The sequence below is a fragment of the Rhea pennata genome, chromosome 7, assembly GCF_028389875.1.
Source record: "Rhea pennata isolate bPtePen1 chromosome 7, bPtePen1.pri, whole genome shotgun sequence".
NCBI classification, from domain to species: Eukaryota; Metazoa; Chordata; class Aves; order Rheiformes; family Rheidae; genus Rhea; species Rhea pennata.
The window spans coordinates 40,021,316-40,043,918 of NC_084669.1; the positions used below are offsets into that span (position 1 = coordinate 40,021,316).

Genomic DNA, 22,603 nt, shown 5'->3' on the forward strand with positions numbered 1-22,603 from the left:
GGATTGTTTGAGCATGTGTGAAGGTGTGCTGGGATGCAGGTGTGCATGCGTGGGATATAGGGGTGTATGTGTGGGCGATCGTCCATGCGGATACAGGAGGGTGTGTGTGTGCATACACGGGATACAGGAGGGTGTGTGTGCATGCATGGGACACAAGAGGGTGTGCGTGTGTGTGTGCATATGCATGGGATGTTGCAGTGTGTGCGCATGCATAGGGGGTGCGTGTGGGTGTGCGCGTCCCCGCGATTCAGCGGCACGCGCACGGCAGGAGCGCGGCGGGGGCTCGTCCTCCCCTGCGGACCTCGCTGCAGCCGCCGGCTCGCGGGACGGCGGCCAATGGGTGCGGCGGGGCGGCCGCGTCACGGGCTGCGTGGCTCCGATTGGCGGGCGGGCCCATGAAAGCGCCGCGGCGGAACTTTTAGCGCCGTCAAAGTTGGGAGAGGCGGCGGCGGGGGACAGCGGGCACCGGGCACCGGCTCCGCTCCCGACTCGGCCATGGAGCCCCGCGCCGCCGCCAGCAGCGGCGGCGGGCGGGCGGGCGGCCCGCGGCGCCGCCTAGCCTGGCCCCCTCCTGCCCAGCCATGAGCGCAGCCTCGCCGCCGCCGCCGGACGGGGCGGCCGCCCGCCGCCGCGGAGCCGCGCCGCCGGGGTCGCCCCGCCACGGGCCGCCGCTGCCTTTCAGCGTGGAGTCGCTGCTGGTGGCGGAGCCCGAGGCCACCGCCCGCCGCCCGCCCGCCTCCCCAGGGCCGCCGGGGCCGGGACCGCGAGGGGAGCGGGAGAGGGAGGCGGCGGTGGCGGCGGGCGAGGCGCGGAGCGTGGGGCGGCGGAGCCCGGCGGGCTGCCCGCTGCGCCAGCACGGGCACAACCGCAAGCCGCGGACGCCGTTCAGCGCGGCGCAGCTGCTGGCGCTGGAGGGGCGCTTCGGACGGCAGCGGTACCTGTCGCTGGCAGAGCGGGCCGAGGTGGCGGCAGCGCTGCGGCTCTCGGAGACGCAGGTGAAGATCTGGTTCCAGAACCGGCGCGCCAAGGCCAAGCGGCTGCGCGAGGCCGAGCTGGAGCGCCTTAAGCTGCCGCCCTCCGTGCCACCCGCTGTCCTCTGCGCCGCTTGGCCGCCTGCCGCACCGCCTGCAGCTGCCCTCGCCTACCGCCTCTTCTACCTGGCCTAGCCAGCGGACCTCATTCCCCTCCATTCATCCTCCCCATCCCTCTGCCCATGATGCCCTCCGTCCATCCCGTGCCTTCATCCACCATCCCTCAAATGCATATTTCCTGCTGTCCTGTCCTCCCATCCGTCCATCTTGGCAGAAGATGCTCCCTGGCATCCTCACTTGGCTGAATGCGAGGCTGCTCTTGGATAGCGTCCCCTGTGCCGCGTGGCTCGTGATGCTCGGAAAGCAAAGTGCCTCGCACAAGTCGCAAAACCCAGGAGGCTGTCAAGCAGAAGGGCTGCACAGTCCTTGGGCCAGGCTGCAAGGAAGAGCAAGGCAGCGTGGCGAACTGCGATGTGCCCTGAATGGGGCCAGTGACCACACTGGGGCTTTCGCTGGACCATCCTCCCCAGGAGATCTGCAGTGCTGTACACTTGGATTTACAAACTGTAAAAAAAGCCTCGCGTGCATATATAAAAACTGGTCTTTCCCTAGGCCTGGTCACTGCTCTCCAGTGCAGAAAATTCAGTTTTGTTCACCAGGGGGCTGGCTGCAAGAAGTAGTTCTCCCGACATGGAGATGTGCAAAGCAGCAATCGCAGCACTGAAGCTAGCGATTCCCACTTGGGGAGCCGAGGCAACTGGTAAGCGGTTTGTGTTGGAAAAGTGTAATTTCACAACAAAGAGCCTCACAGTTCTCGCAAATGCTGATCCGTATGCTGAATACGGCTCCTTCCCCTCTTTGGCAAGAAAGACCAAACGCCGTGCCCCCATCCCTGCTTGGCTGCTGTCAGGCAAGTGGCTGTCCTGGCTAGCACATTGGTTAATGTCCCCCAAGTAAAACCGGGTGCAGGACCAATTGGGACACTGCTTCATAGAAAAGGTTGCTAGCCTTCTCTATAGGGTGAGCAAGAATTGAAGCTGGACAAACTGGCTGACTTTCAAAATAGTAACAGAATGAAGCATTTTGAAATGTACATGGAAATTTCCTGCATGTCTATAAAAATTACTGCCAGCTGCTATTGGCAAGGATTTTTCAAAGGCCTTATACCTTTGTTAGATTTTTGGGATGGGAGGAGGTGGAAGCAATTATAGACCCTCAAGTTCTCCGACAAATGCTGTACCAACTTGCCTGTACTTCTTCCAGATGCACACACATCTTTTTGAAATTCCTTTCTTTTCTTTATGGACAAGTTTTTAAGCGTCACTGTGTAATGGGATTTCAAGCACTGGACACAGTGTGCTTATGCCAGCTCTGTGACCTGCAGTGAGGGATCTGAGCAAAAGGGTATGTGTTTAAAACTGCATAGTTTTTCTCCCAGCGGGACAAGTCTAAACAGGAAGGAAGAGACAAAGCAGCAAAATAACCTCCACGATTACCTGGTTTGGGGGATATTTGGGGCAAAGGGTGGTTCATTGTGTGTGTCAAACTCCACCTTGTTCTTGTAACGTCATTTAAACTGTCTGCAAAACAATTTATTTTTTAGTTTTTATTTATTCACGTACTTGGAAATGTGCTGCAAAGCCATGTATGCTTTCCCTAGCCTTGGCAAACCTTTTGCCTGAGGTTCCTGAGTAGCTGCTGGGCTGTGGTAGCAATACGGAAAGGGTTACAATTAAGGACCAATGCTTTTAATCTGAGGGGTTTTTTTTTTGTTGTTGATTATGGTTCCAAATAGTTTCTGTACAGTCAGCATATTTCTTTTTTGAACTTCTTGAATCTGTTTTTCCCCAAAAAGGGAAAATGAAAATAACCCTCTGTAACTTAACCTCCAGCATTGCAAGACAGTTGATTTATTGCTGTGCCCTACTGCAATCCTAAATGAAGATCCTGTTCTTTTTGCTAGCAATTCACGCAAAGAAGCTAGGGAGATCAACCTGCCCCACTTTTGCCTGCTATCGAGGCTTTTCTCACTGGGATCTTTTAAAAAATGCTACTAGAAAATACATGACCCTTTAATTAAAGGGTATTGTAATAATTGAGGCAGTGTTGTACCTGTTGATCTCAGAGTTTGCAGGTATGGTCAGTAAATTTAAGGCAAGACCTCTGAAGATAGGGTTGTAGGAATTAAAATGTTTTGTCTCTGTGTATGCTCTCACTCAGGAGCAACACAGCGCTAAGCTACTACAATGGCAGGAGGTTGCTGCAGCCCTTCTTGAATGCTGCGCCTCACAAATGTATTCCTCTGTATTTTAATTCTCTCCTATGCAAGCAAAGCTGCCGGGAAAGTGTAACACAATCACACCAGACTAGGTGGTGGCATTAGGGGGACTCAGAAAACCTTTTCCAAATGCGTCACAGGAGTTGAGTTACCCGTATTAATCACTCACATGGTCTGGGGGAAAAGACAGCTTGTACCTAAGCGCAGGTAAAGGTCTTAAAACAGAAAGAGGGAGAGAAATACAATGTATTTTTTCTCCATGTTATCCCTGCTGCATTTTTGGCAGTGACTCTGCAAATTATTCACAAACCATCTGCATGATTCCTGTGGTTGTCTGGAGTTCAAAATATCATTTGCCATTTCCAAGCTCAGGCAAGATAAGAGCGTCTAGAAAGCTGCTGTTGCTCATAGCAGTACTGGCACTGAAAAGACATTAAAAACTCATAGCATAAAGGCAGATAAATTTATTTGCAGATCGATTCCAGGGATGTTCAGAAGACAGAGTGATGCATCTCATGACGAATAAATGTAAGCATGGCTCTGCCTTAAGGTCCTGTTGAGGGAATGTGGTAGAAAAACATGAAGGAACTGTAGCTCCCAAGGTATTTTTGTAACCCAAACTGCTGTGGCTGCACAATCCCCATTCTCCTGCTTCCACTTTTCTTTTACCAAGTGAATCCTTGCACGCAGCTGCAATTATTCCAACTTGGCCACAGTGCTGTTGCTAACTTTTGCTGGCCAAGATCGCTGGCACCTTTTCATCTTGTGCAAATCGGCTGTGCTGACCTTCAGACTTCTTTCTTTGGGCCTTTAAATCCTCGGGTGGCGCCTTGTCCAAAGCAAATTGTAGGTGGGATCCTAGAAGGGGAGACACACTTTAATACACATTTTTGACATCTTTTTGTATCAACAGAGGTTCTGCTATGTCAATTCATTTAATAGGAATAGTCAAACTTTAAAATATAAAGCTGGTTTAGTCCAAAGTGCAAAAAAATAGTTGCTGTTTTATAGGGAAAGCGTTTGCAGACATTTTGCTTAATATGGACGCAGTCAGCATATCAGTTTTTACGGAGGAAAGAGACTTGAAGATAATTTTCATTTCCTCTCTTCAAACATCCATTAGTTCTCCAGCCCTGATTCCCTCACAAATCTCTAGCTCTTCCAAACAAAAAAATAACTTTCAGATCACAAACGGGTTGGGGATAACCCATTTGCATGAACAAATACAGCTACACAGGCACAGATTTTGAAGGAGAAAAATACAAATCTGATGAGGCATGCATGTCATTTACATAACTTGATCTCGCTTTCTAAACAAGTTGTTGGAGCTGAAGGAGTGTGAGGAAATTCGTATCAGTAGAGAACTGATGGTTTGATAAAGCAAGACTTAAAGCACAGAGCTGAGTTGCAGCCAGCACTGAAGGTCTGGAGCCCTACAGAAGTATTCACTCTTATCTACTTGAGCTGGCATTGAGCTCTGCAGGAGCTCTCTAATATAGATGTTGCTAGCAGGCAGGTCTGATTGTATACTGATTCATTTGGACATGCTTTCAGCATGCTTATGCCCAGCCCTGCGCCCTCATTTCCCAATGTAAATATACTTCCCTTAATCCCCCACCTCTCACAGGGTAACTGAGATGTTTTATGCCTTGCCTGAACATTTTAAAGCTTTCAGGGTGGGAAGAGGAAAGTACCATAAGAACATAAGGTCTAAGTCACCAAAGTGTAATTTGAGAAACATGAGAACTATTGGTCTGCTTTTACATCTATTTAGTACATTTCATTTATATTCTGGAGGCGCCTCCTCTCTTCACAACCATGCAAGGGTAAGATGTTACAAAATATAAGTCATTGGACAGTTGTGGTGATTTTTTTGCAGCGGTATATGACTGTAAAGGGCAGAAGAGCAGTTGCAGCATGACCTCTGAGCAACAAATTTTTCTTGTGGCCTGTAGCATCATGCCAAATTCATCAGTTTCTCTCTGGTTTACCAGTTGTTATTGCTGAAAAAAAGCAGGGAAATTTAAAATGTCACCTTGGCAGCTGCTTAGCATCATCTTAACCCCTCTGAGATTTAGAGGGTCAGGTTTTTGTCAGAAAAACTGGCCCTTACATGCTACCACCAAAAGCAGAACTAATCAGCTGTAGCACTAGCACTTCCAGACATGGCTTCACAGCTTGTTAGAGAGCTATGGAACAGCAGCATTCACCTCCTTTTGTGGAGGTAAAGCAAAGTGTTGATGCCCATGAAAGCAGGAGGGAGTTGAGGGCAGAACCAGCATGGTTGCAGGCTCACCACACTCCTGGCAGGCTGTAACTGGCTAACTGACGCAGCAAACCAGGGGCCACAGCACAACAGCAAACCCAAAACATCCCTCTGCTATCCGGAATAGTTAAGCAAAACCATATTAAACTCTACACTGAAAGACCATTAAAAAGGTAAATAAAATAAGCAATGCTCATCTGGTCTTGCAAAAAAAAAAAAAAAAAGAAAATTAGCAGAGTAACGGAAATAGTCTGTTGACAAGGCTTTCACAATGCGTGCATGCTCTTTTCTTCCTCACACTTTCCTCAACATGCAACAATGCCAGGTATGATTGCAAGGACCACAGAAATGCATTTTTGAACTCTGATCCTTGAGCTTTTTAATCAAAAAGCATCTGTTTGCCACTGGCAAAGCAATAAACACTCAAACTGCAACTTGCCAGGATTATAAAACAAACACTCTTCATAATAACTAAGGCTTTCCTTTGAGATTCTTGGCAATCCTGAACCCGGTACTTTTGCACAGATGCAGGGTTAAGTGAGAAACCATGGGTTAGAAAATTCATCCTGCTTCATGAAAAAGGCTTTAAAAATATATAAGGAAATACCTCCTGTTTATGTTTTCAACTCAGAAACGCACTGAGCCATGGTACACTAGGTACAAAATGCAAATAAGATCACACTGTCCCAGCCCCAGAAATTTTTGCCTGCGAAAGTAAATGGTACAAACCGAGATTTATAGAGTCGTTTCTCAGGCACCAAAGGAACTGGGTTGGGTGCAGACTGAGGGATCTCCATGTTCTCACTGGGACTTATTTCCATGGAATCTGCTTGGAATTGCTCCAAAGTCTCCACACTCACATCCATTGGCACACCTGCATCCTGCTTCATGGGAGATCTCTTGGGCTTGGTGCTGCTGCAGAGACAAAATTTTGTATCTTCTCTCAGTAGTTGCCATGTGAGCTCAGAGTGAAGGAAGTGAAAGATATTTAATCAGGAAGCTATGAAACAAGTCAAATCAGACTTGTGGGAGATCACAAAGAGCAGGGACAGAAATTTAGCTGTGCAGACTGCTAGGAGCAACCAGAAAGCCTCTGCAGAGCCATGTGATAGGCTGTGATGAGCTCCTGCTAAATGATTCAGGGTTGTTGCCTTATAGTACATGGCTTAATCTACTTTTTTTTTCTTAAATCTATAAAACATAACTCATACATGTGCTTGAGTCCCCCGACAGGGGAACTCTGCCACAGACAAAAGTGAACATTAGCTTTTAATCCTCGGCTAACAAATTGGCAGTATATGCGGTACGCAGTTTCTTTCTTTCTTAAACGTGGAGCCATTACATTAGCAGGCAGCTGGCTCTACTTGCAAAGTTTTTGACCAACTTTCCCCATCAATGCCCCTATCAGTCTGGAGTACCCTAAAGCATCTGGAGTAGAACAAATTCCACCTTTTGCTATCAAATCTGCCCCAGAAATATCATGCTGTGATGTCATGGCACTAATGGACAGCCTGAGTCCCTTCACTGCTTCTGTAATCAGCTTTTTCCATATTCAGAGCAGCATTACGTCACTTCTTACCATAGAAACACAGAAACATTTAGGTTGGAAAGGAGCTCTGAAGGTCTCCAGCCTGCCCCTCTGCTCCAGTCAGGGTTCATAGCTAGACCAGGATAACCAGGCAAGCTTTGAAAGACTCCGCAGGCCCAGTCCCCTGTCCCTTTGGGCATCTCTCCCAGGACTGCACCACATTGCTAGGCAGGAGAATTTCTTTCTCTTTCCATCCTATTACCCAAGTCACTGAAGAAGGAATTGTATCAGCCCCGTATTAATTCCTGAAGTGATAGACAGTGCTTGAAATAAGCAGCCAAATCAGAGAGCCATTCACCAAACTTACAAAGCCTCCCTCTGCTCTACGCATGCTTTCGGAGAACTGGGGAAAAAAGCAGAATGCATGCACAAAACGATGGAGAGAGAGGTGGGCTTTGTGTTTAGACTTGAGACAGCATGAAAGGAGCAGAGTCTGGTGCTGCACAGGAGAGAGATAACTTCAACACTAACACACGATACATCATTGCTGTAAAAGACATGCCAGTTCACCTGTTCTTACAACTGGCAGAAAATTTTTCTGGCAACTCAGCCTCAGAAGGTGTAAACTTATTTACTCTGGAAAGGGAGTCAAACAGCAAAGCACAACATCTCTACAAACACAAAGGGGAAAAACAGCTACACTACTGCAATTCTATGGTTACCTTTTAATTTTTTTTGGTCTGTCAAATCGAAAGTCAGCAGGATAAAGGTGAATGGTGACCAAGTGATCCTTTCTGTCTTTGCTGCTCTTGAACTTCTCTGTGCAGCCTTCCACTAAGCACTTGTACTGAAAAGCAGGAAGAAAGAGAAATGATTGGAAAAGGTGAGTGGTGCCAGCCTGTTGCATGGCTGTGCTGTACCAGTGCATAACCTAGTGTCAGGGCAGGGGCACTGCTGGCACATTTTAGCAGATCCCCCAGTGTTCGCTCACAAATAGCAGCAGAGGGAGTCCTCTCCCTCATAATGTCTCAACAGAGCAAAACTAGAAGCTAGCTTATTAAAACTATTTGACCTTACTATCTAGCCAGCATCCAGTCATGCATAGAATAAAAATTGCCATTAATATGTGGCCAATCAATCTCCAAACTGGTAGCGTCAGTCTATAAGAATGAGAGCCCATGCCATACACACTGGGACATGATCTTACACTACAACCGTCAGTAAAGGGCTGTTTTGTGAACAATAGGCTGGGGTACAGCCCCACCTTGCCATGACAAGGAGGTCATCCTACCTTCTCTCGATCTTTGCTTCCTCCCACTGGGACAAGAACCATTCTTGCCCACTGCACAGTAGGCTGGGGAGCCTTACAGGTTTCAGATGCTTGGAGATCCTCACATGAGGAGATCTGGCAGTCACAAAGACTGCAATACCTATCTGCCTGCACACCTGCAATTATTTTTTTGGCATCTCTTAATTGTATACTGAAAATGAGAAGTGGCTGTACCAACCAGGATGCTATCGCTAAGGAAAAAAACACAAAAATCAGATATTGCAAGTCTTCAGGCAGCATGTGCCTCTCATTCATTACTCACCATGTTCTGTTTCTCTGCCATTATCTGGAAGAGCGAGTCATGCCACTCCAAGATATGAATATCCAAGAGGTGTCCTGATGGAAAAGAGCGCTTACAGAAGGAGCAGACGTTCCTGTGCAGCGTGTTGTAATGGTGCTCATAGCCCTCCAGGGTATCAAAGACCTGGCAGCACCCAGAGATGTGACAACAGAATTCAGACACCCTGCAGGGAGATTAGGACAGCCGCTCTATGTTAAAGGCCACCCCCAATATATAAACCAGTGCCTTAAATTAAGTTGCATATGTTTATTCTTACCACTAGGTGACTTTTCTTACTTGCAGCTTTTTTTTTTGTAATAATAAATTAAATGAATTATTAAGATTATTACAGTCATTTTAAAACTCTTTTGCAATGCATCTTGTTTTCTCCCTCTTAACTTGCTTCTGCTTGTCTGCCCTCACAGTCAATGCATAACAGGAACAACAAAAGTTCCAGCCTAGTATCTTTATAATAGGAATGGGCAGGATTCAAATACACAGAGTGACAGGATCTCCTCATTGGAAAGAAGATTCCATACTGCTCCAATAAAAACTACATTTTTTTAATTAGAAAGATCTTGTGATAGTTTGCATGCGCTGTCTCACTTACTTGGATCTTTCCGCCACCTCCGTAACACTTGTAAGGACATCCTGGAGGTACAAATGTCTGTGAATGTCTCCATCCTAGGACAGGAAAAAGATGTTATAGGCAGGCAACAGCAATCAGCACCTGCAAAGGAAAACGTGAGCTTTTTTACTAAGGGTAATACTAAAGTTGTCAAAAAGGATTTAAGGATAAGAATCTGTATTAAAAGAAATCCAAGAGACAGGCAGATTCTGAGCTTCACAGAGGGACTTTAACTAAGTCCAATCTGTTCTATTCTCCAAGAATAACCTGATGCCTTGACCAGGCCACGCTCGCACACCCGTGTGCCTTCCTCCAGCCCACACAGCTGTGCTTGAACACCTTGCGGGACTGCTGCCTGCGCGTGAAGCCCAGCGATGGCGCAGCCAGCCGCACTCGCCTTTGGTAAAGGCAAACGCAGCCGCCCCGTGTCATCGCTGCGGGAGGGCGGGGCTGGCCCTCCGAGGCCTCCCGGTCCTCCGAGGCCTCCGGCTGCCGTTGAAGGCAGTGGAGAGGGGGCTGGGAAGTCGTTACCTCGAGCAGCGGATGGTGGCGGCGCAGGCGGAGGCGGCGCGGGGCGAAGGCGAAGGGCGGGCGCGGCGTGGCGCGCGGCGCGGCGGGCAGCACCGCGGCATCGCGGCCGCGCAGCTCGGCCGGCAGCAGCATGGCCGCCGCCGGCGCATGCGCGTGCGGCGCTTCCGGCGGTGGCGCGGGCGCTTCCGGGCGGGCAGGTAGGAGCAGCCGCGCCGATCTTCCCGCCGCCGCTGCCGCGGCTATTGCGGCGCCCCGGGAGCAGCGGCGGATGCGGCCTTGTACAAGAGGCTCTGGAGGTCTTGGCTCCATGTGAGGGAAATAGAAAGGAAACAGGTGGAGGCCGCTAAGGTGGTGGGGTTGGAGGCCAGGGCATACGGAGAGGGGCCCTGGGAATTGGGCTCGTTCAGCCAGAGTGAACGGTTGGACCGAAGCTCCTTTCTGCCTGAATGAGTGTATAATTTGGGGTTTTACCTTGAAAGTATTGCAGAGCATAAGCGAATGCTTGGTATTTTGCATGTATGTGTCTTGAAACATTAAACTGCATGCTTGCATGATGCCTCGCTCTGTTTCTTCTGCAGCCCTCGTTTAAGTAGCTTTGCAGAATTCAATTCTTGTCTGCTTATGAAATGGGTAGTAGAATATAAAGACCCACAAACCCGGAAGACTGCTTTTGGATAACTTCAGAGGCAGCAGCACAGGTGAGTAGCTGAAGTCGGCTGTTTCAGCTGTGTCTGCAGGCTGGCGGTGCATGAATCCATGGTGCTTATGAAAACACAGTTTTCATAGCTTTTCCACCACTGTGACTTCCAAAATGAAATTTCTTCTGCTGAAGTACCTGCACTTTTTTTTTGTCTTTGTTGGGTTTTTTTGTTTGTTTTGTTTTGCTTACTTTCTTCTCCCTGTATGTGCATTTTTTTGTTCCACTCTAATGTTTTAGCAAACTTCTAGCCTTATAATACTTGTAGACAATATTACTTGTACGTGTATGCTCTCTCCTGTAACAGTATAATAATAATTTACTGCCTTTACTTCTACATCCTGTGGAGTTTATAACCTTAGGTGGACGCTCTCTCCTGTAACAGTATAATAATAATTTACTGCCTTTACTTCTACATCCTGTGGAGTTTATAACCTTAGGTGGAAGGATGAGCGAGTTCCGCATTCACCATGATGTCAATGAGTTGTTAAGCCTGCTACGTGTTCATGGAGGGGAAGGAGCCGAAGTATACATAGATCTTCTGCAGAAAAATCGAACACCTTATGTTACCACCACTGTCTCTGCACACAGCGCTAAGGTGAGTACTGATATATTGTAATCATAGTTGAGAGGTGTTTCAGATCTAATGGGGAAGCCGGTAGGACTCCTAAAGCATCTTGCTTTCTTCCTTTGCAGAGGTTGATAGAAATTCCATTGGCTCTCAGAGCACAATCATTTCTAAAGAGGTATTCAAGATAAATATTCCTCAGCATGATTTCTCTTGGCTAGTGATGTGAATTACCTTTTGCGTACTCTTTAAAAAAAGTGCTGAGATAGCTTGCTTTGTCCCCTCTTCTGTGAGATAACTTGTCTTCTGGAAGTATGAAGCTGGGCACGTGTTGGCAGTAACAGCTGACTTGAGGTTTTTTTTGTTTGTTTGTTTGTTTTTGTTTTTCCTTAGGTGAAGTCATGTTGGCAGTGGTAGGAAAGGAGTAATCTGATCTGGAACCTCAATCTTGGGTATAAAGTAGGGATATTATTTCAGGAAGAAGGCAAATTCCTTAGATTTTAAAAAGATTGTTAGAAGAATGTGAGGAAGATTGTTAAAACTGCAGGAAAAACATGAAAGAAAAGCCTTATATTGTGCCTACAATGGTTGTTTCAGGTTTTAATTGGAAGGGCCAAGGTTTAGAGGAATAAAACAAATGAAAAACAGAAGACATGTATGAAATAACATGATGTGAACATTATCTGCCTTCTCTTCTGAATATCAGCCAGGTGTTAGGAATTTAAAGCCTGAAATTTGCCATGACCAAGCATGCGTCAGAGGTCATAATACTACTTTTCATTGTCATCTTGAAAATCAGTCCATCAATCAAGTAATAAACAACAGAAGGTCTGAAAGTTCAGATGTTTGTAGCCTGTACTGCATGTTTTTCCTAGCTCCAGTCTTAAGATCATAATGTTTTAGAAAGATTTAGGCTGGAGGCACACCTGGACATCTCCAGTCCAACCCCTGCTTGCAACAGGGCAAAAGGAACAACTACATCAGGTTGCTCCATTAAGTTTTGAATATCTCCAAGAGGTACTTTGATCTCTCTGAGCCCTATTCTGTGGTAGCCACTGTTCACATGGCAAATGACTGTTTCTTTAGAGCCAGATGGGTTTTCCCGTGTCGGAACTTATGCTGGTGCTTTCACTTGGCTCTCTGAGCAGGGTATGGCCGTGTTACCTCTGTAACTCGTTTGGGCAGGAAGATTCCCCTTCACCCTCCAGTCTCCCAGCTGAGCCAGTCCAGCTCCCACAGCCTCTCCTTGTATGCCCTGGCCTCCAGCCCTGCTATTGCCATGGCCTTGCACGGTGCTCACTCCAGCTTGGAGATCTCTCTTGTAGTAGAGGCCCCAAACGGAATCCAGTATCCAGATGTGGCCTCACCCATGCCAAATAGAGTGGAATAATCCCTTAATAATGCCGTTGATATGAAATTACATTGCTTCAAAGTGAGCATTTGCAAAGTGAGTCCTGCTACAGTTCTTGTGCTTAACCTGCCTTTTTTTCTCTCCCACAATTCCTGTCTACAGCTGAAGTGCTAGGACCTCCCACTACATCCCCCACCTCAGCCTAATTATTAGTGGGAGACAAGTGTTGCATCATTCAGTCCGAAAGCTATTCACTGAAGTATTTTGGCAGCAGCCTGCAACTTGTCACCTTCCTTGTCCAATGCTACTCTCTGGAATGGTGTAATAATACTACTGAACATTTAATATTAACATGGTGTTTTATAGGTAAAAATAGCAGAATTTTCTCGAACTCCTGAAGACTTTTTAAAGAAGTATGATGAACTGAAGTCTAAAAATACAAGACATCTAGATTCCTTGGTATATCTACTGTCAAAACTCACAGAAGACAAAGAGGTTTGTTTCTGCATTAAAAATAAATCTGTTCTAGGTATTCAGTAGTAGCAATAATGCAGTGACTTTAAGTACTGCACACTTTCTGGTGAAACTCATTGAAGTCGATAGAAGACAACCAGTTATAATTAAAGCACTAGTGTGAGTTATATGGCTGGGGTTTTACTAAGAGACTCATGTTAATCCTTTGGTTTCAGCTTCTAGTGAGTTTGGGAAGGAAAATCTACATAGGAGATGAATTTGCAGATGCTTTGGCTTAGGAAAGGGTGAAAAAACATGAAACTAGCACCGAGGAAATTAGATTGAGATAGCTTTTTAAGTAATGTTAAGTAATGTTCAGGTTGTTTAAACCTGGCATTTATGTTTTACATGCTTAGAAGTATGTAGCGCTTTTTTTTTTTTTTTTTTTTTTTTGGGGGGGGGTAAGAATCTTAAAACTATGTTAATTTACAGTGGTACCTTCTTCATGTTTTAAGTTGTTAAAACAAGCTCACAAAGTACTTGAATACTAGAAGTGAAGGGAAAAGTACAGCCAGAACCTCAAGAGGAGCTGAAAGAGTGTGGAGGACTTTTAACCTCTAACAGTATCAATACCTTTGTTACATTTTATGTCTGATTTGGTGTTGGGAAGGGTCTGCAGCAAATGATCCTTTCTGACCAAACTGAGATGCACTCTGGTCAGCCCAATGGCAAGGTCAGATTTCATCGATCCTGACACAACCATAACTAACCACAAGAATTTAAGAACTGTAGTGCGTGTTTCCTCTAAGAAGTAACTCACTCAGTCTTTTAAGCATCACCGCAATGAAACACATTTGGTGGTATGTTGCGTTGGGGTTTCTGTCTTTTTTTTCTTCATTTATAAAGAAAAAAAAGGGAATTTAAGTGAAAATGTGCCTTGTCACAGCATATTTAATGCTCAAATCAGTATTTAATACCTGAAATCAGATTGCGAATTAATGCTGACAATGCACAGCAGGAATTGTTCTGTGTAATGAAGCATCTTGCCACAGGGCACTGTAGCTTGTAAAATTTCGTATATGTTTAGAAAACACCTGGACAAATTTGTGGTACAAAGTTTGAAGGATGTTGACTGCAAAGGGAAGTTGCTGATCTATAGCTTACTGGACAGTATAAGAGTATTCTGCAGAAGCAGTGTTTCATGTTAATCTGCTTTTGCACTCTTCTCTATGAAGCTCTGCAAGATGCAGGAGATTAGGCAGAAAAACCTTTGGTCTAGTTCCATGCAACCATTATTATAATCTTACGTCTTTTGCTTTAGTTTGTGCCATCCAGTGTTCACAAAATCTATTCTTTTTCATGTTTGTACAGACACTTCAGTATTTGCAACAAAATGCTAAAGAAAGGGCAGAACTTGCAGCAAATACAGCAGCCAGTGGTAGCACAAATTTTTCCATTCCATCATCTGCTTCAAAGATTTCTCTGCAGGAGCTTGAGGAGCTACGCAAGCAGCTAGGCAGTGTCACAGCCAGCTCCAGTGTACAGCAGGTACTGTCTCTTCCTTAGCCTTTTGGCAGAATCTGTCCCTGCTGCTCATGTATATAGCTGCACTCTTAACATTTATGCTTACATGCAATTATAAATATTCCTGTCTACACAGGTAATCTAAACTAACTCTCAGAATTGTTTTTTTGAATTACATTAAATCTTTGCCTGTTCAAGATGCAAGTGGCCTTTTCTTATTTAAGTGAATTAAGGCAAGCCGTGTTTAGGCCACTGCAGTTCTAATTAGTGGGGGTTAATGTAATTCCATTTTCCTCTTTCAGATGACTGCTTTAAGCTGTGCTGCCATTTTCTCTTCTACCCATAGCTATACTTGCTCAGGAGTCATTATGTCTTGTCCCCATTCTCACTAGAATTTCTGCTCCTCTGCTACACGCTTAAAATGCATCATGTAATCCTTCCCTAAGGAAAGCCAGCCGTTCCTTCTGTTTGCTGCAAAATGATTCTAGTTAAAGTCAAGGAGGAGGAAAAAAATCATCTAAAAGTGATCTAAAACCAGATCTTTGCACAAAACATTTAGAAAATGTTTGTTTGTTCACGGTATTTATTTCAGTATCAATAGGCAAGGAAGAGCAGAAAAGGATGATTATTACCTAAATCCAAACTTCCATTTTCCTGTAGTCATTTGTATAAATAACCACACCTAGCTACCCTGGGTCGTTTTGGCTGCAGAAGATAGTAGGAGCAATTGTGTGGACAGTTATACAGACAGAGTTGAAAGAGTGGTGGAGAAAGGGGGCTCAGAGGTCCATAAGGAGCAGCTGGACAATATGCACAAATGCTTCCATTTAGAATTTTGCAGCTTACCTTCATCCTAGAGGCTTGTCCCTGCTCTCCCTTCTGATAACTGGTCAGTAAAGCCTATCAAGAGACAGGCTCCAGGCTCTGGATGTGTCTGACTGTCCTTGAAGGCATATGCCTACTGGTGAACACTCAGAAATGATGTGTTGATGTCTTCTTAATCTGCAGAGTCTGTAGCAATTTTACATCCTTGCTCAGTGGAGGCATGTCTATCTCTGGATAAATCCCATATACCTCATCAACTTGGACAATGCAGTGTATGTTTTACTCATCTATCCACCCTACAAAACTTTCTGCCCTATCTGGTCACATGGCAGCATTTACATTCCTGATGTATCATACCAAACTTTCTGCTGAGAACTCCAGCTGTGGCTGTATATGGTTTACTGCTCGTACCAGCTCCCCAGCAGATGTGTAGTTATTCTTCACTCTGTGGTGGTTTTTCTGTTGCACTGGCTGGCAGAACTAACACCTGTCAGGGTGTTCCCTTCTACCTCAGATGATGATGATAGTAGATGCATCTGTCACTAAGCAGGGAGTTTGCAGTAGTGATCAGATCACTTCAGGCCATTGATGGCTAGAGAAATGGATTCTCCATGTTCAGTGTTTTGAGACACCTACAAAGCCTGTCAGCATGAAGAACTATGTATGTGTGTGATGATGGAGAGTTCAACTCCTGAACAGAAGACAACCAACACCTCCTCCTTTGTCAGGTAGTGATGAAACTGGCTGTGTCCCATATACTTTATGAAATAAATGTTTTCATAGGCTATCTGCCTAACTCATCCAAATCCTTCTGCTGATCTAAGTCAAGTGGTTGATGTAGATCATGAAGGAAAGATAAATTTGCAGTAAAATAGCTAATCTCTCTGTTATAATTTGTGTGCAGACTTGCTCAAAGAAGAAAGAAAAGTGGTGTTTTCCGGCACATGTAGTTCAAATAGATAAAGTGATTTTTCCATCTATACTTCTCCTTTGAGTCACAGATATGGTTTTGTGACTGAGAGGAACTGAAATGGAAATGCAAGTGGTCTATTTTATTTGCCAGCATGCTATTTTATTTGCCATGCACTGAACGAAAAGAAAGGAGGAGCATAAAACATGTTTCCTGGGAATAATGGGAAATAGAAACCTGTCCAGTCTGAAGTCACTGAACATAAATACTCTCAATAATTTGTGTTCTTCTGGCTTACATTTATCAAAACACTATTGACCAGTATCTTGATCCAGAGTTTCTACTAGAGCTGCTGCCCAAGAAGTTTTCCTCTGGGAAGTAATAATTGCAATTGCCCTTGCTCTGTAAGAAAAAGTCAGATTGCTAAAGTTGCTTTCCCGGTGCTTTCCTCGCCATCTGTGACTCCAGTACACCCACTATTACAATTAGGTTCCATCAGCTGTGCTGGAATTTAGTTAACTTATTTCTCCAGCATCTGCCAAAATCATTCCAACTACGTTTCCTTTCTAGAAGCCCGGTTGTGCACTGGCAGTCTCTGGAGTGATCCTAGTTACCATAACTGATGCTGAAAGATGAAAGGGTCTCTCTTGAGCTGCTGTTTTTGTGATCCTCATGGCACCATCTTCACTTGGTATGAAAGATAAGTGCTAGTGTTTCCACTGGTTCATAATAGCATTGGTGGGAGGAACCTGTAGGGGTTTTTTGTCTAACCTCGTGCCCATAGCAGAACTGTCACCCACACTAGATCAGGATGGCTGTGGCTTTGCCCACCTGAGGCCTTACGCACCCCAGGGTAGAGATCCCTCACTTCCCTCGTGGCCCCAGGGAAGCTGCTCCCTGCTCCAGAGAAGACTTATTTCCTCTTACTCAATCTGAATATCCCAAGGTGCAGGTTGTGTCTGTTACCTCTTATATCACCTGTCACTGCTGATGGAAGTTTGGTTCCATTCGTCATCTTGCTTTCTCCGTAGTTGTGGGCTGTTTCTAGATCACCCCTTCACCTTTTCTTGGCCAGACCCAGCAAAGCCCAGCTCTCTCCACCTCTCCTCACTGGTTGTGTGCTTTTGGTTTGGTGTAAACCCACTTGTTGCCTTCCCTCGCTAGCACCAAGGCTGCGGTGCAGAGATCCTTTTGACTGAGTTGACAGTCACTGAGCACAACGAGCTCTTTCTGCTCTCTTGATGGATGTGGGCACTGTCATTGCTTAAGATAGCAGATGCAGCTTCATCTGTGTGACAGTGGTAAACTGCTGTCCTGTCATGTAGGCTTTTAAGCACGAGGCTGATACCTGAGGATCACGTGTTCAATCTTGGGAGTTTTATTCAGGCTGTCATTGAATTCTGTAATGACAGCAGTCTAAAATTTAAGTTGCAGAGAGAAGGTGATTCATGGCGCTGAGACATGTGCCTTATCACCAGTGCCAGAAGTGCTGGATCACCTGTGTTGCGATTACTCATTTAGTGGTCACTGAGTGCTTGGAGTTGCTTCTTCTGTGTTCTAGGAAGGACATTAGACCAGTTTTGGTCCAAACATCATTGAAACTCATCATTGAAATCACGAAACTCGCATATACCCTTTCAGGTAGCAGTATCCTGTGCACTGATACTGTAGCACTCATACTGTGTCAATGTTTTTGAACTCTACTAGTTAACAAATTCACACTGGAGCTGGTTAAGCTCCAATAGAAGATCCGTGCCTCTTGTCATCCAAGTGAATCACTAAGAAATTACAAGTCCCTAAAAATGAGAATTTCCTTTCTGACCTGTTTCAGCTCTGTTGGCAAAAGCTAAAATCCTACAGGTTTTGTGATAAGACTTTTATGTATGCTCACTTCCTTCCTACACTCCTCTCTCCTCTAGGACCTATGAGGAGGATGTAAAATGACCTTGTGCATACCTGATTCCACATACATATCTGTGTAGCTTAGGGAATGACATTCATAAGCATGTTTCCCATATTTGTGGACTTCTGGCTGTGAATGTTCGTGTAGATTATACCTCTTTCAGGCCTCTGCCACCTGGTAATTAACCTTATGCTTCATCTATTTGACTGACTGAGACCCAGAGCCAGGAATAGAAAATCATTGGGACTTTTAACAGCTTGCTTCATTCATTGACTCCTATTTAGAGTAAAAGCTGCAGTCGTCTTCCAGCTATCTTTGGGCAGATTATCTGGATTGCATTTCACATGCAGCTATTCAGTCAGCACTGTGTATAAACTGAGTTCAGGGGCATTTATTACCTTGTCTGCAAGTGCCTTTTGAGTGAGGTTTAACTGCTGCTGTTTCTGGAAGTATTTGCTGGCTTTCATATGATCCTCTTTGTAAAAGCCTTTCTAATTCAGGCTTGTTGCTAATGCTTGTGCATGTCCCCATTCTGCTCTTGTATGTGTCCTGCAGCACCTAGACTGCTGAGGAGGGTTGCAGAAAGGCAATCTCTCCAGCACTGAGACCCACAGACTAGATGGTATTGGAAGATAAATCCTATATCATGCTACTAAAAGATCAGCTCTTCTGATTTCTGTTCTCAAGCAATCTGTTTAAAGTCAATTTCTACTTAAAATTCAAAATTTGAATTTGAACTTCTAAAGATATCTCTGTTTTTCCCTTTTTCTTTCTCTCTCTTTTTCCAACAGCCTCTTGAAGTTACACGAAAAATGCTCCGAGATAAGCAAAACAAGAAGAATTCTGGTCAGCCCATTCCAGTATTTCCATCCTGGGTATATGAGAGACCTGCACTTATTGGTGACTTCTTAATTGGCACTAGTTTAAGCACTGACACAACAGTACCTATAGGTATGTGATACACAGGGAAAATTGCTTTAACATTTTATGTTTTGTACTTGTTCAGAAGTATCATTCAGATTTCATCATATTCCAGAGGAAAGCAAAACTTGGCTGCTTGGACTCTGCAGAAGTGCAGGGCTCAGGAAAAGAAAAGAAAAGAAAAGAAAAAAGCCTTGTTATTTTCTTCATAGTTTCTCCTGTAATGAATTCCAGCCCTATATCCATCTATGCGATCTAATTTGTGTTTTGAGTTTCCCAGTCCTTTTCTGTCTTTAGTCATAGCCTTCATAAAACCCTACCATAGGGGTATCACATCGGTCTCTTCAATTGGAAAATCTGGAGCAGTACCTGCTAAGAGAGCATTCACCAATCCATCCAGATCAGTATCCCCTCCAGCAAGGCTGTTGGTAACCTCCACTGATTTTGCTGTCTGTTTCCTAGTCAGAGCAGCAGGGACTAATCTTTCACTGTTGTGTCAGCTTTAACCTGAGCTCTGTATAGTTAGTTATTTGTAAACTAGATTTAAAATCTTTTTGTGTTTTTTAAACAGAGCAGCTGGGTTAAAGACTTTCCACTTTCCATTCCCCAAGAAAGCGGAGGCTCCTGAAAGAAACCTGTAGCTTCTTCCAGATGTGGATTTAGGCTGTTAAGGGAGGGGGAATAAAAACTGTAGTCTCAGCCTTCATGTGCCCCTAAATAGCCTATCCACCAGTACCTTTCTGCTGGGGCCTCCTGCAATGTGTAATGAGAGTTTGTTTCTAGCAAGCACCAGAAACATTTTGTCTCTCAAAGTTTGGGAATGGCCACTACAGCCTTTTTGCATGTGGACCTTCTGGCTTATTCTTTCCTTTGGTGTTCTGATTCAGATAGCAGTGCTGAGTGTTTACCTGTTGTCAAATGGTTTTTGTAGCTGCGTGGGAATTTTGAGGTGTTTGATGCTTATGTTTTACAGTGAATTCTTTTTTTCAAGGCTTTTGACCTTTGTGTGGCTGAAACTCTCAGTCGTATCTCCACTTGAAAGTTTTTTTTCCTAGAGTCTGTCTAGAAGTCCTGTGGTACTACAGGTACTCTAGTATCCAAAAGTGTCCTAGAAAGCAAAGCAGATGATTTTGAAATTGACCCTAACTCAAGTTTATTTCACTGTATCTTGGTTCAAGTCTGCATAATCTTTTGAATGATGGTATGTCTTGCTTTCAAGTTTCAGATACTAGATCAAAAAGGAATGAATGGAAGTACTCTGGCACGTTCAGATTTTCTTTTGTCCTCTCTTTTCAAATAGGTACTTTACCATTAGCCTCCCAAGAATCCATGATTGTAGAGGACTTGTTATATGTTTTGATTGGTGTGGATGGAAGATACATCACAGCACAGCCTCTCATAGGCCGGCAGAACCGAGCATTTTTAGTTGATCCGAACTTGGACTTGTCCATCAAAGAGCTGGTGACCAGGATTCTTCCTGTAGCAGCAAGTTACTCTGCTGTTACCAGGTACCAAGCTGACATTTTTTCACATAGGAGGGTGTTCTCTTTCGAGCATCACAGTGTAGAATGGAGCCAGAGAATCTGTCATTTGTGCAGGTGGTAGCTTCAAGGCTTAATTTAAATCTTTTGAGATATGAAATAAAAATAACAATTCTTCAAAGTGGTTATGGTTATGATTCTTGTTGCTGCCATTCTTTGTGCTGCCAGTTCATTTTTGTGTTCACTTCACCTTTTTTTTCTCCAAGCTGTGTCTTGGCACATTAAGGCAAGTGGCAAATAGGATCTGTCTGTTTATTCTGGCTTTTCTCTTCCTATTCTGCTATGGTTTTCTTCTCATTTCCTGCTTTTTACTCTCTTCTGGGTGTCTAGGGGTGAGACAACTTTTATGCCTGCTGCAGATCAGGAGCACCTACTGCTACCTAGAGGCTGGTAGCCGCAAGATGCACCTCACTAACAGCAGACACTTGTAATACAGATGTCTGCATCTGATCTAAACTCCCTAAAAGATCAGCAAAGAGACAGAAGTGTTTTTAGGAGATGAGTTGTCTAATCTTTTACCTGTGTTCCTGCAGATGTGATGAATTGTGTTCAGCAACATTTGTCTCTTTCCACTAATGCAAGTGAAGCCATCTAAATCTGATCAGGTGGATCCTCTTTGTGGCATATTGAGTCAGAAGCTAGCAGCAGTTCTCCAGTCGTTGAATCTATCATATTACTTCCTTTTGAGATCTTTTCTTATCCTCTAATATATTGTATGTGCAATCACCTTGCAAATCCTAGCTCTGTCTTTTTATATACTGGTTTAGCAAGTAATTCTAGATGCCCTGTGATTTGAGAGGAGGCATTCTTACACAGCTTTCAAAACTAGGAAATGCAGTGATAAGAAACAGCCGGGGAGAAGGAGAGCAAATATGGCACCTGAAACTCCAGTACTCCATTTCGTGCTTGTACTCTCAATGCTTATGCAGGGTCCTAAAGATAAAATTCCTGAAAGCTATAGAAATTGCCTTGCCCAAAAGAGTTTCTGTTTTTCATTTTGTAGGTTTATAGAGGAAAAATCTTCCTTTGAATATGGACAAGTAAATCATGCTTTGGCTGCAGCTATGCGGACCCTAATCAAAGAATATATGATACTTATTACCCAGCTGGAGCATCTTCAGAGACAGGGACTTTTGTCACTGCAGAAACTCTGGTTTTATATCCAACCCACAATGAGAACCTTGGAGATTCTTGCCTCACTTGGTAAGTTCCAAAAATACAATTATTTTTTGGCAGGTCTTCTGAAAACTCTACGGAGTGGTCATACAAACAGAGCATGCGTCAATTTAATTTTGTGTTGTATTAAAAAAGAAAACCAAGGGGAATTGTACTTGTCTGAGCACTGCTCTTTTCTGAGAGAGTTCACTTGTACTTTATCGCACTGCATGTGTGTGTGCACGTGTGTGTGTGTACTATGCTATGTAGAACTGGAAATGTTCCCCTCTGCAGTGGACAGAAAACTGCTCCCTTCTACACAGAGTTGATTTCCACCAATGTCTATTCTTTTAACCAATAAGAGAGCACATGAAAAAGCTGGTTCTGTCAGGAGATATTGAAGCCTTGGAGATGGGAAATTGCCAATGAGATACAGCTCAGTGATTCATCTGAGTGCCTTTGCTGATCTTGCAGATGATCTTACCAAGTCTGAGATTCTGGATCATGAATTTGAAATCCACTCCACTCTCCTGCTAGATGTTTTTCTCAAGCAGGAATAGTCAAAATGAACTTATTTGACATCAAGAAGCATTGCAAGTTCTCTTCAAGACTAGGCAGCGGCTTGGGATCCCTCAGATCTCATGTATTCCTGTGGTCAGTAGGCTTCTGCCATGTATTTCTCCTTCAATCCCTTTGTTTCCTTAGAATCTCTTCATATTTCAGAGAGAGCACTAGCAATTTGGATTTGTTCTAATCTGTCTGTGGCAGTGCTGATTCTGGGATCTGCTTTATTGTCTGTTCAGCATCTGAGTATTTGGACTCTTCTCCCGGGTTTGCTGTCTTCAGAATCTGGCTAAGGGATCTCAAGATCCACATTTTTCAG

General features: G+C 44.5%; 3 protein-coding genes across 5 annotated transcripts in view; 2 read left to right on the top strand and 1 right to left on the bottom strand.

Annotated features, from left to right (window-relative positions):
* Positions 1-626: 626 nt before the first annotated feature.
* LOC134142925 (homeobox protein MSX-3-like) lies at positions 627-2,622 on the top strand (the record flags this gene model as incomplete). Its single annotated transcript, XM_062580493.1, has 1 exon — positions 627-2,622. A coding segment is annotated over one exon (540 nt), but the record flags the coding sequence as incomplete, so codon positions are not given.
* Positions 2,623-3,758: 1,136 nt separating this feature from the next.
* On the bottom strand, positions 3,759-10,004 carry ZNF511 (zinc finger protein 511). Its single transcript, XM_062580494.1, has 6 exons — positions 9,873-10,004; positions 9,324-9,397; positions 8,696-8,897; positions 7,826-7,950; positions 6,305-6,490; positions 3,759-4,167 (listed from the first exon to the last, which is right to left on the bottom strand). The coding sequence occupies exons 1-6, from the start codon at positions 10,002-10,004 to the stop codon at positions 4,098-4,100; spliced, it is 789 nt and encodes a 262-aa protein (XP_062436478.1). The 3' UTR covers positions 3,759-4,097.
* A 37-nt stretch (positions 10,005-10,041) lies between these two features.
* TUBGCP2 (tubulin gamma complex component 2) overlaps positions 10,042-22,603 on the top strand; it is a 35,024-nt gene continuing 22,462 nt past the window's right edge. Inside the window, exons 1-7 of one of the 3 annotated variants that reach the window (XM_062579937.1) lie at positions 10,042-10,069; positions 10,451-11,167; positions 12,855-12,983; positions 14,313-14,489; positions 18,895-19,054; positions 20,325-20,532; positions 21,569-21,768. In XM_062579937.1, the coding sequence (XP_062435921.1) occupies positions 11,018-11,167; positions 12,855-12,983; positions 14,313-14,489; positions 18,895-19,054; positions 20,325-20,532; positions 21,569-21,768 (1,024 nt within the window). In that variant the 5' untranslated portion in view covers positions 10,042-10,069; positions 10,451-11,017. Of the gene's footprint in view, positions 11,168-12,854; positions 12,984-14,312; positions 14,490-18,894; positions 19,055-20,324; positions 20,533-21,568; positions 21,769-22,603 lie in introns of all 3 variants that reach the window. The other 2 variants (XM_062579936.1, XM_062579938.1) reach the window with 2 other exon arrangements.